This window comes from Drosophila miranda (assembly GCF_003369915.1).
Source record: "Drosophila miranda strain MSH22 chromosome Y unlocalized genomic scaffold, D.miranda_PacBio2.1 Contig_Y1_pilon, whole genome shotgun sequence".
Classification (NCBI taxonomy): Eukaryota; Metazoa; Arthropoda; class Insecta; order Diptera; family Drosophilidae; genus Drosophila; species Drosophila miranda.
Window position 1 is genome coordinate 1,251,628 of NW_022881603.1, and position 15,884 is coordinate 1,267,511.

A 15,884-nucleotide genomic window follows, 5' to 3' on the forward strand; every position below is an offset into this window, starting at 1 on the left:
CTACACAATTAGTTAGAAAAATGAGTTCGAGCTTAACTACGATAGATGTGGCCACCGGTTAACTCCTTAGAGCCAATTCCGCTGTTTTCCGTATCACTTCACATAGCTGCCAAAACTCATTGAAAATAGTTAGATCATTCAAACCCACATCAGTCATGGTCAGGTAGAAGTCACTAAGAGGCCTCCCCCTGGAGTCCAATGCTTGATAAGGGAATGAAATAAGAAGGAAATTAAGGAATAAGTTTAGCCACTCTGCTTTGGTGACACTTAGCAGTGCACAAAACCGTCACTGATTTCTTTGATCTGAAAGGTTGATCGTGAAATATGAAAGGAAATTAGTTGGCCATCAGTAATGAAAAGTGAGCCACACTCGTATAATGTACGTTAGTACATCTACGTTGTGGCCCCACGTTGGGCGCCAAATATAAAAATGTTTATTATTATCATTGTTGTAGTGGACAACGGTTAGTAGGACTGATGTTTTCCTCAGAGGTCGACCAGCACGCTATCATGCCAGCTACTGTCTCGTCGGCAAAAGGGTGGTGTTCTTTTTATTTGTCTATTCTGAGACCTACGATATTTGTTATTCCCGATACGCAAAATGAGCATCATCAGCATCAATAGCCGAGTCGATTGAGCCCTGTCTGTCTGTCCGTCTGTCCGTCCGTCCGTCTGTCCGTCTGTCCGTCCGTCCGTCTGTCCGTCCCCTTCAGCGCCTAGTGCTTAAAGACTATAAGAGCTAGAGCAACGATGTTTTGGATCCAGACTTCTGTGATGTGTCACTGCTCCCAGAATATTTCAAAACTTCGCCCCGCCCACTTCCGCCCCCACAAAGGACGAAAATCTGTGGAATCCACATTTTTAAATATACGATAAAACCAAAAACGCAGAATCGTAGAGGATGACTATATGTTCTAGATTGTAAAATCTCAACCAGATTGTATAATTATTATAGCTAGAATCAAGAAAACAATTTCATTCTTTCTCGCTCTGTCTCTCTCTAACACACAGGTTTCATGGTCGGTTTTGCCAATTGCAAAATATAAGTTCAAGGATCTCAGAACCTATAAGAGCCAGAGCAACCAAATTTGGTATCCACACTCCTGTGATATCGGACCTTGACCGTTTCGTGTCCAAATTTCGCCACACCCCCTTCCGCCCCCGCAAAGGACGAACATCTGGCGCATCCACAAATCTCAAAGACTATTAAGGCTAGAGTAACCAAATTTGGTATCCGCACTTCTGTTAGATCTCACTATAAAACGTATATCTCAGAATTTCGCCCCACCCCCTTCCGCCCCCACAAAAAACGAAAATCTGTTGCATCCACAATATTGCATATTCGAGAAAACTAAGAACGCAGAATCATAGATAATGACCGTATCCATCAGATTGCTGAATCTGGATCAGATCGGATCATTTTTGTAGCCAAAAGCAAGAAATCAATTTGCAGTGGCTACGCAGCTCCCGACGTCACGCTCAGACTGATTTTCTGTCTCTCTCGCACGCACTCTTAAATTTACGGAATTCACTCGCCTCTGTCAATCTTTTGGCTTCTATTGTCCCCTTGCCAACCTTGGTCCACAGTCTTTTGGCCTTTGTTGGGGCAGCAGAGCCCTTTTGCGAGGCCAGCTTTGCGCAGTTCGAGGAGCTGTCGTTTAACAAGCGCATGGAGGAGGTGGCCAAGAACGAGGAGGCCACCGAGGAGGACGACATCGATGTGGAGCTGCGCCTGTCGCGCTTCGAATACCTCATGGAGAGGCGTCTGCTGCTGCTGAACAGTGTCCTGCTGCGCCAGAATCCGCACAACGTTCACGAGTGGCACAAGCGGGTCAACCTGTACGAGGACAAGCCCACGGAGATCATCAACACCTACACCGAGGCCGTGCAGACAGTCCAGCCCAAGCTGGCGGTGGGAAATCTGCACACCCTCTGGGTGGGGTTTGCCAAGTTCTACGAGTCCAATGGCCAGGTGGAGGACGCCCGCGTGGTCTTCGAGCGGGGCACCGAGGTGGAGTACGTCAAGGTGGCGGATCTGCTGCGCCAGCAGCAGTTCGAGGCAGCCCTCAAGCTTATGCAACGTGCCACGGCCATGCCCAAGCGGAAGGTGGCGTATCACGACGACTCGGAGACAGTGCAGTCGCGCCTCCACAGATCCCTGAAGGTGTGGTCCATGTACGCCGATCTGGAGGAGTCCTTTGGCACCTTCAAGACCTGCAAGGCCGTCTACGAGAGCATCATCGACCTGAAGATCTGCACGCCGCAGGTGATCATCAACTATGGCATGTTTCTCGAAGAGCACAACTACTTCGAGGATGCCTATCGGGCCTACGAGAAGGGCATTGCCCTGTTTAAGTGGCCGAATGTGTACGACATCTGGAACTCGTATCTAAGCAAGTTCCTCGCGCGCTACGGGGGCACAAAGCTGGAGCGGGCGCGCGACCTCTTCGAACAGTGCCAGGCACTGTTCAGTGACCCGCTGAGCAATACAAGTACTTTTACCAGCTCTACGCGAAGCTGGAGGAGGAGCACGGCCTGGCCCGGCATGCCATGTCCTTCTACGATCGCGACACGTCCGCCGTCAAGGAAGAGAAGATGTTCGACATGTACAACATATTCGTGAAGAAGGCCGTCGAGATCTACGGCCTGCCACGCACCAGGGAGATCTACGAGAAGGCCATCGAGGCTCTACACGAGCAGCATATGCGCCACATGTGCGTCAAATTCGCCGAGCTGGAGACGAAGCTGGGCTAGGTGGATCGAGCCAGGGCCATCTACGCTCACAGGTGAGTCGACATTTAACCGTTGGATCGTCAATATTCTAAGCTCTCTTCTGCTTTGTCCCAACAGGTGTGCGATCCCCGCATCACGGCGGACTTCTGGCATACCTGGAAGGAGTTCGAGGTGCGTCATGGCAACGAGGATACGATGCGTGAAATGCTGCGGATCAAGACCTACAACACTCAGGTCAACATGATGGCTGCCCAGTTTGTCAACACGAACACGAATGGTGTGGCTGCCGATGCTGGTGCTGGCTCCGGACCGGATGCCATGCGGCTGCTCGAGGAGAAGGCCCGCCAGGCGGCGGCCGATGCCAAGCAGAAGCCCGCCGAGAAGGCTGCCTCCAATATCATGTTTGTGCGCGGCGAGACCCAGGGCGGGGCCAAGGGCAAGGAAAATACAGTCTTCAATCCTGATGAGATTGATATTGGCGACAGCGAGGACGACTACGACGATGAGGAGGAGGACCCGCAGCAGCCGAGTGGAGACCAGGCCGAGGCAGGCCAGGCCACAACCAAGACCGATGACGAGGGCCTCATCATGAAGAAACTGCGCCTCGAACAAAAGGCCATACCGGCCAAGGTCTTTGGCAGCCTCAAGCCGACAAATCAATCCGATTCCGATGAGGGATAAATCTTTTGTTTCTTTTGATTACGCGAAATATAAATGTATGTCTGTGGAATACTTCCCTCGATTTGAGACCTATTCTTCGGAGACCTATTCTTCGTTTTGTTCGGAAATTCATAAATTCCTCGAATCTCAGCAAGCGTTGGCAATGTTTCCCTGCCAGAGCTTGAGCCTTGGGATATCTCATTCCTTTCGAATCAGCTGTTGGAAGCACATCTTTCTCTCTATTTTTTAGATTTACATTTTTTTTATTCGGAAAAAAAAGCTAAATTTGTCTGGAACTGTCTGAAAAATAAAAGAACTTTCGTAACCTGTCGCGAGGGACTGTCACTATCATTAAGCGACGAAGTCTGTACGCTTGATGCACGACCTGTGCAGGCGTGTCCAGCACACATTCCTGGCCAGACGCAGAGATGTGGAACAGCGACGGCACTACGCCGAGAAATGTGACTCGGTGATCAAAGGCGTTGTGGTAGGCGTGTACGCCAAGGAGGCGTCTCGCCATCCGGCGAGAAGTTTGACGATCGCGTCCAGGGTAAGATCACTGATCTCATACGCGAGACGGGCCTGAGTGGCCAGCTGGGAAAAGGCCGTCTTCATGAACGTGGATGCGGAGTTCCGTGCGGTGGCCGTGGTCGGCGTGGGACAGGAGGGGGCCGGCTTCAACGACCTGGAGATGATCGACGAGGGAATGGAGAACGCTCGCGTCGCTGTCGGCGTGGGGGCTCGTTCCCTTCAACTGCAGGGCTGCACAGATGTATTCGTGGAGTCGATGGAGTATGCGGAGCAGGCGGCCGAGGGGAGCGCCTTGGCCGTCGGGACCGCACACTCATTCCCAAACTGGAGCTGTACGACTCTCCCGACTCGGATGCCTGGATGCGGGGCCTGTTCAAGGCCGAATCGCAGAACCTGGCCCGTCGCCTGGCCGATACCCCGGCCAATCAGATGACGCCCACAATCTTCGCCCAGTCAACGGGGTATCCGTGGAGGTACGCAGCATAGACTGGATCGAGTCCAAGAGCTTGAACAGCTTCTTGATGGTGGCCAAGGGCAGCTGCGAGCCGCCGATCATCTTGGAAATCGCCTACTGCGGCACCGCACCCGAGGACAAGCCCATCCTCCTGCTGGGCAAGGGCATCACATTTAACAGCGGGGGCCTCTGCCTCCGTCCCAAGGACTGCTTGTCCATGTACCGCGGCTGCATGTCCGGTGCAGCCGCCTGCGTGGGCGTCATCCGAGCCGCCGCCGCCCTATCGCTGCCCCTGCACTGCTGCACTGCTGCCGCTGTGCGAGAACATGCCCTCCGGAATGGCTGCCAAGCCTGGCGACGTGGTGTCCCTCCTCAATGGCAAAACTGTCGGCTTCGTGGACGCCAGCAGGGCTGGTGTGATGGCCATGGCCGATCCCTTGCTCTACGCCCAGACGATCTACAAGCCGCGCATGGTCGTGGACATTGCTACAGTGGGCTACGACGTCTGCCCAGCGCTGGGCGGAGCAGCAGCCGGGATTTTCAGCAATTCGAACTTCGTCTACAAGCAGTTCGAGAAGGCCGGTGCCCTTACGTTTGGTGTCTGCCCCTGTGGCGCTACTTCAAGGAGCTGATCATGCCGAACGACACCTTTGACATCAGCAACCGCGGACGTGGCCCCGCCTCCAGCTGCATCGCTGCCGCCGTTTTGCACGAGCTGGTGCCGTGCGTCGACTGGGCCCACCTGGACATCCGCAACGTGGGCATGCTGACGCGCTACAATCCGCTGCCATATTTGCTGAAGGACCGCATGACTGGCCGTCCCACTCGCACCATCGTTCAGTTTCTGTTTCAGATGGCTTGCCCCGACGGCAAGTAATCTGATTATGTTCGTTAAACAATTCATTTGTTAATGTTCCGCGTTCCAAATTTGTTGTTAATTGAAGTACCCCCAACTCCCAAGAACCCATGGGAGCCCCGGCGGGCAGCGTCTCTGCACAACGGGGAGGAAAGCCGTCGTACCAGGACAGGAGACGAGCGGCTTTCATCCTGTCCAACGAAGACCCGAACTTCAAGGCGTCAGCCGAAGGAAAGGAGCAGAGGCTGTGGGCCTGCTCAATCCTTCCACTGTTCCAGCCAGCCAAAGCCGGAAAGGGCGCAGCCAATGCCCCCAACAAGCGGCAACGCTCAGCGGAGGACCCGCAAATCAGCCAGGCCAAGCCCAGCAAGCCAAGCGGGTGAAGACCCACCTCACGAACCGGTCGTTCGCTGAGGTGGCGAGGGGCAAGACCCTGATCGGTGTCCTGGACAGGGGCGCCGAGGACGGCCATGTCCCTCGCGATAAGTGGCACCTGGTGGAGAACGAGCTCCAGGACCGGTTCCTACTGGAACTGGAGGAGAACGGCGGACCACCGCCAAAGTGTGAGGACGCAGGGTGGCATCAAGGCAAGGTGAAAGCCATCGCCTGCCAAGACGCTCGCTCTGCGGCCCTCTACATGAAGGCGGTGGCGGCCCTAAAAGAGGTCTATCCAAGCGCGAAACTGGAGGCCGTGAAGTGGAAAGATGTCCCTAGTCGCCCGAGAGCCAGAGCGTGGGTCTCGGCTAAGACTGCAGAGCCTGAGAAGATCCTCAGGTTACTGCAGGTCTGCAACCCACACCTTCCTACAGCCGATTGGAAGGTGGCAAAGGTGGAGGATATCCAAGGGCAGAGGCGCCAGATTATCCTCGTCCTAAATGAGGAATCCATTGATCTCCTCGCAAAGTCGGACGGTGTAGTGGATTATGGCTACAAGAAGGTCACCATATCCACTTACAAGTCCGATCGCAAGGGCAGGCAAGCGGAGGTCGAGCCAGACCCGGAGCTGCCGGAGATCCCGAAAGAGGGGCCTCGTGCGAGGAAGACAACCCGGCGTCGGATGCGGCGTCCATGATGTCGGACGACATCTTGGACGACTACGCGTTCGACGAAAGCGACCTAGCCAGAGGTCTCAGCCACATCGTTGTCGGGGAGGAGCCGGAGTCCCCTGACAGCGATCTAGAAGCAACAATGGTGGAGGCGAGCCTCAGGAATGTCGTTGACGCTCCTGCAGATAAACCTCCGAAACTGGGTGAACTCCGGAAAGCCTCCCGGAGACTCTTCAATAAAGCTAAGGCTGAAAACGTTGAGCAAAACTGGGCCGAATACAAGGCCAGTCTGTCAACCTACAACAAAGAACTTAGAAAAGCCAAACGCGCCTCCTGGCGTAAGTTCTGCAGCGAAGTCGAGAGTAACTCAGAAGCCTCACGCTTGCGCAGAGTTCTCTCGAAGACAACACCCACCCTGGGCTACTTGAAGAACACCGACCAGTCGTGGACTACGTCCAGCGAGGAGTCGCTAAATCTTCTCCTAAATACCCACTTCCCTGGCTGCGATGAAAACAGACCTCGCGCCTCCTTCTGTCGCCTCAAATGCCATCCTGAGACTGCTAGGCCAGGAGAACATTTCCTGGGCGATCAGAAGCTTTAAACCCTACAAGTCCGCGGGGCCAGACGGCATTTTCCCTGCCCAACTGATTCACGCGGGACATAAAGCCATTAACTGGCTCAAAATAATTTACGAGGGAATCTTCTCCCACGGGTGCATTCCTGACACCTGGCTTCAGACCAAAGTCGTAATCATACCCAAGGCAGGCAAGCCCTCGCACACTGCCCCAAAAGATTTCAGACCCTTAAGTCTATCGTCTTTTCTTCTAAAGGCGATGGAGCGGCTCCTGGGGCTGCATCTAACGGCGTGCATTCCGTCCAGTCTGATCTCAGACTCCCAGCACGCCTATCGGAAGGGAAGATCCACCGAAACGGCACTACACTCGATCACATCGATCATCGAAGCGTCCTTTAATTTTAAGGAGTACACAACGCGTTCGACGAAAGCGACCTAGCCAGAGGTCTCAGCCACATCGTTGTCGGGGAGGAGCCGGAGTCCCCTGACAGCGATCTAGAAGCAACAATGGTGGAGGCGAGCCTCAGGAATGTCGTTGACGCTCCTGCAGATAAACCTCCACCATTGTAAGGCAGCATGCGCTGCTCTACTGCTCCACCTGGCCAAGGGTGGAGCCGACATAGTCCTCATTCAGGAGCCCTGGATCCTCGGAAACAGGGTCTCCGGTCTGAGGACTTCTGACTACAAGCTATATGTAGCTGAAACCGCAGGTAAAATTCGTACCTGCATTCTTGCAAAAAGAGAGTTGCACTTATTTTTGCTCCCAAATTTCAGCAATGAAGACCACACCGCAGTGAGCCTCGAAGGCCAGGAGCGCTCACTGAGGATCTGCTCCGCATACATGGGGCATGAACAACCAGACCCCCCTCCACACGCGCCTCTCCGGGCTCTAATCGCAGACTGCTCGGCCAAGGACATCGGCCTAATTGTGGGGTGCGATGCCAATGCACATCACTGTCAGTGGGGAAGCACTGACACAAACGAAAGGGGTGAGTACCTTTTCAGTTACTTACTGACCACTCAGATGGTCTTATTAAACCGGGGTAGTGATCCCACCTTTATCATTAAAAACCGCAAGGAGGTCCTGGACCTCACGCTTGCCTCTCATGAGATACAGCGTAACATTGTATTCTGGAGGGTCCTGGAAGAGCACTCCTTCTCGGACCACAGGTATGTGGAAACTGTCTTCTCCTTATCAGTACCGAAGCCAGTCCGATTCCGGAACATCAGGCGGACAAACTGGACTCGGTACTCTGATTACCTCTGTCGTGTTCTCCCTGAGCCCCCATCTGAGGAGGAGTTCTCCACGGAGGCCACGACTCGTCTTCTTAAGATCTTTACCGACGCCTGCAATAAGGCGCTCGACAAAGCATGCCCCTCTGGCAAGAACAGAGGCCGGAAGAAACCTGAATGGTGGAATCCGAAACTGGGTGAACTCCGGAAAGCCTCCCGGAGACTCTTCAATAAAGCTAAGGCTGAAAACGTTGAGCAAAACTGGGCCGAATACAAGGCCAGTCTGTCAACCTACAACAAAGAACTTAGAAAAGCCAAACGCGCCTCCTGGCGTAAGTTCTGCAGCGAAATTGAGAGTAACTCAGAAGCCTCACGCTTGCGCAGAGTTCTCTCGAAGATAACACCCACCCTGGGCTACTTGAAGAACACCGACCAGTCGTGGACTACGTCCAGCGAGGAGTCGCTAAATCTTCTCCTAAATACCCCTTCCCTGGCTTCGATGAAAACAGACCCAACTACCTCGCGCCTCCTTCTGTCGCCTCAAATGCCATCCTGAGACTGCTAAGCCAGGAGAACATTTCCTGGGCGATCAGAAGCTTTAAACCCTACAAGTCCGCGGGGCCAGACGGCATTTTCCCTGCCCAACTGATTCACGCGGGACATAAGGCCATTAACTGGCTCAAAATAATTTACGAGGGAATCTTCTCCCACGGGTGCATTCCTGACACCTGGCTTCAGACCAAAGTCGTATTCATACCCAAGGCAGGCAAGCCCTCGCACACTGCCCCAAAAGATTTCAGACCCATAAGTCTATCGTATTTTCTTCTAAAGGCGATGGAGCGGCTCCTGGGGCTGCATCTAACGGCGTGCATTCCGTCCAGTCTGCTCTCAGACTCCCAGCATGCCTATCGGAAGGGAAGATCCACCGAAACGGCCCTACACTCGATCACATCGATCATCGAAGCGTCCCTTAATTTTAAGGAGTACACCCTTGTAGCCTTCCTCGACATAGAAGGCGCGTTTAACAACATCCTTCCGACCGCCATCACGGGCGCACTGACGGATCTGGGCGTTGACTCCAGGACGGTGAGCCTGATCGATCAGATGCTACAATGCAGGACGGTTCACTGGGGACGTCAACGTGTACCAGATTTGTCAGCAGAGGCACACCGCAGGGCGGAGTCCTCTCGCCCCTCCTATGGAACGTGGCAGTGAATACACTGCTGCGGGAGATAGAGGGGGGTGGCTGCCGTGTGGTGGCGTACGCGGACGATGTTGCCAAGGCATTCTCCGGAAAATTTCCGCAGACGTTGTGTGAGTGCATGACAAGCACTCTCACGAAAATGTCGAAATGGGCAGACAAATGCGGGTTAGGCGTCAACCCGTCTAAAACGGAACTGGTGCTTTTCACTAGGAAGTACAAAGTTCCGGTACTGATTCCCCAAGACTATGTGGGGAAGCGCTAGTCTTCAGCAACAACGCCAAGTATCTTGGCCTAATCCTCGATAGAAAGCTCGATTGGAAATTGAGCATAGAGGATAGAGTAAAGAAGGCCACAGTGGCCCTCTATACTTGCAGGAAAGCCATCGGACTAAAATGGGGAATGACCCCCTATATAGTTCGGACCAATCATGCTCTATGGAGTGGTGGTATGGTGGCCAGCCTTGGACAGAAGGACATGCCTCAATAAACTCAGCAGAGTTCAACGCATGGCAGAGCTATGCATAACTGGCGGTCTACGCACTACTCCAGGGGAAGCCCTGGATACTGTGCTGGACCTCCTCCCTGTGGATCTCATGGAAAGAAGGTGGCAACACTTTCCGCTCTCAGAATGAGAGAAGCCAGACTGTGGAAAGCATCCGCGGTTGGGCACTCGGGAATCCTGATGAGACTCCCGCAATTACCAGAGGACAGATTACTGTATCCCCAGTGATCACCTCTCGACGCCCTTCCAGGTATCAATCCCATCTAGGGAGGACTGGGAGATGGGCGAACCAGGACCTGCAAATGCGGTCCACTTCTACACTGATGGCTCAAAGCTACACGGCCGCGTGGGAGGCGGAGTCTACTGCAGCGAGCTGAACATCAGTCATTGCTTCAGGCTCCCGGATCACTGTAGTGTGTTCCAAGCGGAGGTTGAAGCCATCAAGGAGGCCATTTCGATCGTCTCCAAACTACTTCTAGATACGCACTTAGTGTGCGTCTTCTCGGACAGCCAAGCAGCTATCAAAGCTCTAGGCTCAATATCGTCGAACTCAGCGACTGTAAATGACTGCCGCAGGTCTCTGCACGAGATCGCAGAGCAGTTAGATCTCTTCCTTATATGGGTCCCCGGCCACAGGGACATCGAGGGGAATGACGCCGCCGACGAGCTAGCCAGGCAGGGTACTTCGATTCCTCTCCTATCGGTTTGGAATTTCGAATATAGAGCTAAAGCAATCTTAGCCGTATTCCCCAATCCAATTAGCAAAGACGAGTTCGAATACTCATATATGAACGAATATAATTTACCTTTTTCACCACTAATTCATTGTGTTGCCACACAAAGGGTTATTATCAACCATACCCGGCATCCTCGTAAACAGCCAAATAATAGAAAATGAAATTCTAGGAAGAATTGTGATTGCTAATGTTAGATTGTCTTCCAATCGGAATGGACAACATTAAAAAACACATATGGACTGGCTTACGATCTGCGCTAAAGTTTGCACTCTAAGAGCAGAATTCGATAAGTCATATAAATGCTAAACGCAGAACAGACCTACACAAAATAGTACGGTCATTAAACATACAACTAATTTGGTAAACAAATATAATGAGGTCAGAGAACTTTTTCTAGAGAACAAACAAAGACTTACTGATATACATTGGTTTCAAGCTACAGACGTCTTCAAACGTACCAAATCTTCTAAACACAGCTGCGACATATATACCAGCTGTAGAATCGGAATCAAGGCCAATAAGTCCCAGGCCCACGAATGTAAAAAATATTATCATCATATCGGAAGACGATTCTCGATCAAATAGATCGAACCATCCGGTAAACGACGACAAACCGTCGACTAGTTCAGCAAACAGCGTGGTTGGGCAAGAACCAACCACAATGGCAGACGAAACAATTGCCCAACGGGCATATATCAAAGAAATTTCGCACGCCATTCCGGAATTTAATGGACAGAAACTCCATTTACAATGATTCATTACGGCAGTCAAATTGGTCAATCTAACGAAAGGACCATACGAAAATTTAGCTATAGAAGTAATTAAATCAAAAGTAATAGGAACTACATTGTATAAAATACAAGATGAAACCACCATTAACGCAATAATAAAGAAATTGCAAGACACTATTGTCGGAGAGTCATCAGATGTTATAAAGGCTAAAATGGCAAAAGTATGCCAAAAAGGCAAAACAGCCGCCCAATTCACAACAGAGATTGATGATATGAGAAAACTTCTAGAAGCATCATACATTGATGAGGGTTTGCCAGCGGAACACGCCGATAAGTTCAGCTGCAAAGAGGCCATTAGTACAATGGTTAAAAATTGCGAGCACGGCAGACTAAAAACAATACTAGAAGCAGGCACATTCCCAACAATGAATGATGCCGTAGCAAAATATATACAGTGTAGTACAGATATGACTGGTAATGCAAGTTCAATATTGTACACCAGACAAGGACAAGTCTACCGCGGTAGTTACTTTCGAGGTAACTATCGTGGTAGAGGAAATGGTCGTGGTTACAACCACAACCATATTTACAACAACAATAATTATAATAACAATAGAGGTCGTGTTGGCTATAGGGGAAATAACCGTAATAACGGTGGAACCTATAACAACCAAAGATACAATAGCAATGGAAACACACGACAGAACAATGTTCGTGTTACCCAGACAGCTTCGGGAAACTCCCAAGATCCTTTAGATAACCTAAATTAAAAAATCCTGCGGTTCACACAATCAACCTCAATCTCAATATATTCGTGGCATTCCTAAGTTCTAAAACAGGAAAACAACTTACATTCCTTATAGATACAGGTGCCAATATATCACTATTAAAAGAAAATTCAGATGTCTTTAACGACATTCAAACAAAAAATAAAATAGATATTCAAGGAATAGGGTAAGGTATAATAACATCCCAAGGCCTTGCCCTAATAGAGCTACAGACAGATAAGTACATAATTCCACACAATTTCCATTTAGTTAATCAGAATTTTGCAATTCCGTGTGATGGAATAATAGGCATTGATTTCATAAAAGAATTAAACTGCCTAATAGACTTAAAACCTGCAGAGGATTGGTTAATAATACGACCAAATAATATAAAAATTAAAATTTATGTTCCAATAACATACAGTTCTGGTAACAATACAATTCTTCTACCAGCAAGATCACAAGTTGTCAGAAAAATAGAATTAGCGTCCGATATAGAAACCATATTAATCCCAAACCAGGAAATTCAACCTGGTAAATATGTAGCAAATACAATAACTTCAAAAAATAATACATTTGTCCGATTGCTGAATACAACCAGTACCAACCAATTAGTACATATAAATAACATACAATATGAATCACTTTCGAATTACAAGGTTATTCAAACAACTCAAAAAATTCGAGAAAAAACTGTCAGCTGAATTAAGCAAACATTTCCCAGTACAATTCAAGAAGCAATTAACTAAACTATGCACCAATTTTAGTGACGTATTCGGGCTTGAAACCGAATCAATCACAACAAATAATTTTTATAAACAGAAATTGAGATTGAGGGATGACGAACCTATATATATAAAGAACTATCGAAGCCCGCATAGCCAAGCTGAGGAAATTAAAAAACAAGTAGGAAAATTAATCAACGACAATATTGTCGAACCATCCGTATCAGAATACAACAGCCCACTTCTACTTGTCCCAAAGAAAGCCCTTCCGGGTTCAGAACAAAAGAAATGGCGATTAGAAGGTGACTATCGTCAAAAAAACAAAAAACTCCTGGCCGAAAAATTTCCACTACCTAGAATTGATGACATTTTGGATCAACTAGGTAGAGCAAAGTATTTCTCATGCCTTGACTTAATGTCAGGTTTTCATCAAATCGAACTAGAAGAAAGTTCGCGAAATATAACGTCTTTTTCAACGAGCAATGGCTCATATCGCTTCACGCGACTACCATTTGGTTTAAAAATAGCGCCGAATTCATTTCAAAGAATGATGACTATAGCATTCTCTGGACTTGAAGCTTCGCAAGCCTTCCTGTATATGGACGATCTAATAGTCATGGGTTGTTCCGAAAAACATATGCTTAAAAACTTAACAGATATTTTTGAGATATGTAGGAAACACAGCCTAAAATTACATCCACAAAAATGTTCATTTTTTATGCATGAAGTGACCTTTCTTGGTCATAAATGCACAGATAAAGGAATCTTGCCAGATGACAAGAAATATGACGTCATCAAAAACTATCCAGTCCCACATGATGCGGACAGCGCTAGACGATTTATTGCATTTTGCAATTATTATAGACGTTTTATTAAAAACTTCGCCGACTATTCCCGGCACATAACTAGATTATGTAAAAAGAATGTCCCCTTTGAGTGGTCAACTGAATGTCAAAATGCATTCCAATATTTAAAAGATAAACTTATGGAACCCACTCTTTTACAGTACCCAGATTTTCAGAAAGAATTTTGCATAATCACCGATGCTAGTAAACAAGCATGTGGAGCGGTTTTAACTCAAAACCATAACGGACTCCAACTCCCATTAGCATATGCATCACGTTCATTCACAAAAGGTGAAAGTAACAAAAGTACTACAGAACAGGAATTAGCAGCAATTCATTGGGCAATTACCCATTTTCGACCATATATCTATGGTAAAAACTTTACAGTAAAAACGGATCACAGACCAATAACATACCTATTTTCAATGGTCAATCCCAGCTCAAAACTCACACGCATGCGGCTCGAATAAGAAGAATACGACTTTACAGTCGAGTATCTAAAGGGTAAAGATAATCATGTAGCAGATGCGTTATCAAGAATAACCATCACAGACCTGAAAAACATACAAACAACGAATAAAGTCTGTAATGGATAACGAGTACTTGGGCGAGATGGTATTACTCGGCTATGACCAGCACGCATTGTTTCCGGCTGCTGGCTCGTCGGCAAGGGGGTGTAGGTGTTTTATTGTCATAGTCCGAGGCCCTTTACTTTCTTTATTTTAAATTTAACGTGCAAGAAAAAAAACAAGCCATATACTTCACCGGACAGAGTTCACTACCAATGACCATATAACACGGACGATTACCTAAAAGACAGACGGACGATCCTCAGCCGTTTCGAGGACCCCTTGCCCACCCTACCTTGGTCATGCCATTCCATACATATATCTGTCGGCCATGACCCCTTGGTGTGCCGACACGCGCTACAGGGGCTTGGAAGGGGAGATCATAAGAAGGGTTTAGTTAAACATTATAATGATATTTATTGGAACTAAATTATACATAAAAATACGGGGTATATGTTCCCTCCCATAGGCTACCTGGGCCTGGTTCCCTTGAACTAGGATCAGGTAAACTTATAAACTAGTATTTGAATAAATGTGCAATGGTAAAGATTAAAATTTAAAGATATAATATAAATGTTGATTCTTACGGGCTACGAAACGGTAAGGCAATTTGGTCGGAACACCCATAGACAATTTCTTCCATGCCCAAATGATTGTGATCAAACACCTAGTAAATAAACTCACTTTTACTGCGGATCCACCGTCGAAAGCGCTTTCTGATGGTTGCTGCAAAACTGTGGTTAATATGATATTTTGGGTTCGGGTGTATTATTATTGCATTTCGGTTATAAACATATGGGTTTTTGTTATTTTTTTTTTTTTTTTTGATCTGTGCATGGAAGGTTATCTATTTATGGATTTGTTTTAGTTTCATATTCACTCTTCCTCTTGCCCTTCTTTTCCTACTCTATGCTCCCTCACTGCTGTTCTTCATTTCTGCATTTCTTTTTTTATGTATATATATGTAAACTTAAATAGCTGTTCTGCTGCTCGGTACTATTCTGCTTACTCTTATGTTAACTTAGGTTACTTCTCTCGGCTTATCGCCAGCCCCCTTCGGCTCCGTTGCTGGCGAACGTTTTTATAGCTCGCTCCCTCTCCTATTGGGCTCTGCCTTTGCTGCTTGCGTGTTCTCTCTCTCCCCCTCTTTCACTCTCTGCATATGCGCGCATCACCTTTGGCTCCGCTCGCCCTCTTTATTTTTTTTTGGCATTACCCTTGCAGCTCTGAGTCTTGAACTCCAACAACACACTACCACTTTCCTTCACTATGTAAACTGCGGATCTTAACTGGGCCTTGTTAACTTAATTTGCCATACGGCACGTTTAGGTAGGATTTGCGCGATTTTCCTCCTTTTTCTCCGTTCGTATTTCGCCGGTTGCTGCACTTTCCGCTATCGCGGATTATCGACCGTCCCGCTTTGTGGCCGCCGCATCACCGACGTCGATCCGGCTGGCCGCAAAGGTCGAGCCTCTCTGAATTTTTCTGCGTCTCTGCTCCCTCGCTCTGTGCTGCGACGGATCAGCTGCTTGGAGCGCCGCTGCTTCGCCAGCCCAAATTGCTAGGCGCCAAATCTAGTGCAGGGAGAAAGAACCGTCTAACGTATTCGGCCCTGAAATATCTGTGGTATCCCACTTTTTGTTCCTCTTACCCGTCAATCTTGGCCCCAGTGGCCGACCTAGCTTCAGTTTTCCTAGTCCCGCGACTTTTGCTTTGCT

The 15,884-nt window shown here is 48.8% G+C and overlaps 2 protein-coding genes and 1 long non-coding RNA gene across 3 annotated transcripts; 2 read left to right on the top strand and 1 right to left on the bottom strand.

The window, feature by feature from the left end:
- The first annotated feature begins 155 nt into the window (after positions 1-155).
- LOC117190128 (pre-mRNA-splicing factor syf1 homolog) lies at positions 156-3,475 on the top strand. The gene is made up of 4 exons (XM_033395211.1): positions 156-163; positions 1,588-2,454; positions 2,498-2,786; positions 2,851-3,475. The coding sequence occupies exons 1-4, from the start codon at positions 156-158 to the stop codon at positions 3,412-3,414; spliced, it is 1,728 nt and encodes a 575-aa protein (XP_033251102.1). The 3' UTR covers positions 3,415-3,475.
- Positions 3,476-4,006: 531 nt separating this feature from the next.
- Positions 4,007-5,010, top strand: LOC117190132 (cytosol aminopeptidase-like). The gene is made up of 3 exons (XM_033395214.1): positions 4,007-4,256; positions 4,378-4,694; positions 4,831-5,010. The coding sequence occupies exons 1-3, from the start codon at positions 4,007-4,009 to the stop codon at positions 5,008-5,010; spliced, it is 747 nt and encodes a 248-aa protein (XP_033251105.1).
- Positions 5,011-14,563: 9,553 nt separating this feature from the next.
- LOC117191404 lies at positions 14,564-15,593 on the bottom strand. The gene is made up of 2 exons (XR_004474051.1): positions 15,485-15,593; positions 14,564-15,013 (listed from the first exon to the last, which is right to left on the bottom strand). It is a non-coding gene; the product is annotated as an uncharacterized LOC117191404 (long non-coding RNA).
- Positions 15,594-15,884: the final 291 nt, after the last annotated feature.

Bases quoted from the DNA above. Each gene is read 5' to 3' on its own strand.
- LOC117190132 (XM_033395214.1), top strand. From the start codon at position 4,007: ATGAACGTGGATGCGGAGTTCCGTGCGGTGGCCGTGGTCGGCGTGGGA. The intron at 4,257-4,377 runs GTACGACTCTCC...ATCTTCGCCCAG, and splicing joins CTCATTCCCAAACTGGAGCT to TCAACGGGGTATCCGTGGAG. The intron at 4,695-4,830 runs GTGCGAGAACAT...CTCTACGCCCAG, and splicing joins ACTGCTGCACTGCTGCCGCT to ACGATCTACAAGCCGCGCAT.
- LOC117190128 (XM_033395211.1), top strand. The intron at 2,455-2,497 runs GTGCCAGGCACT...AATACAAGTACT, and splicing joins GCGCGCGACCTCTTCGAACA to TTTACCAGCTCTACGCGAAG. The intron at 2,787-2,850 runs GTGAGTCGACAT...TTGTCCCAACAG, and splicing joins AGGGCCATCTACGCTCACAG to GTGTGCGATCCCCGCATCAC.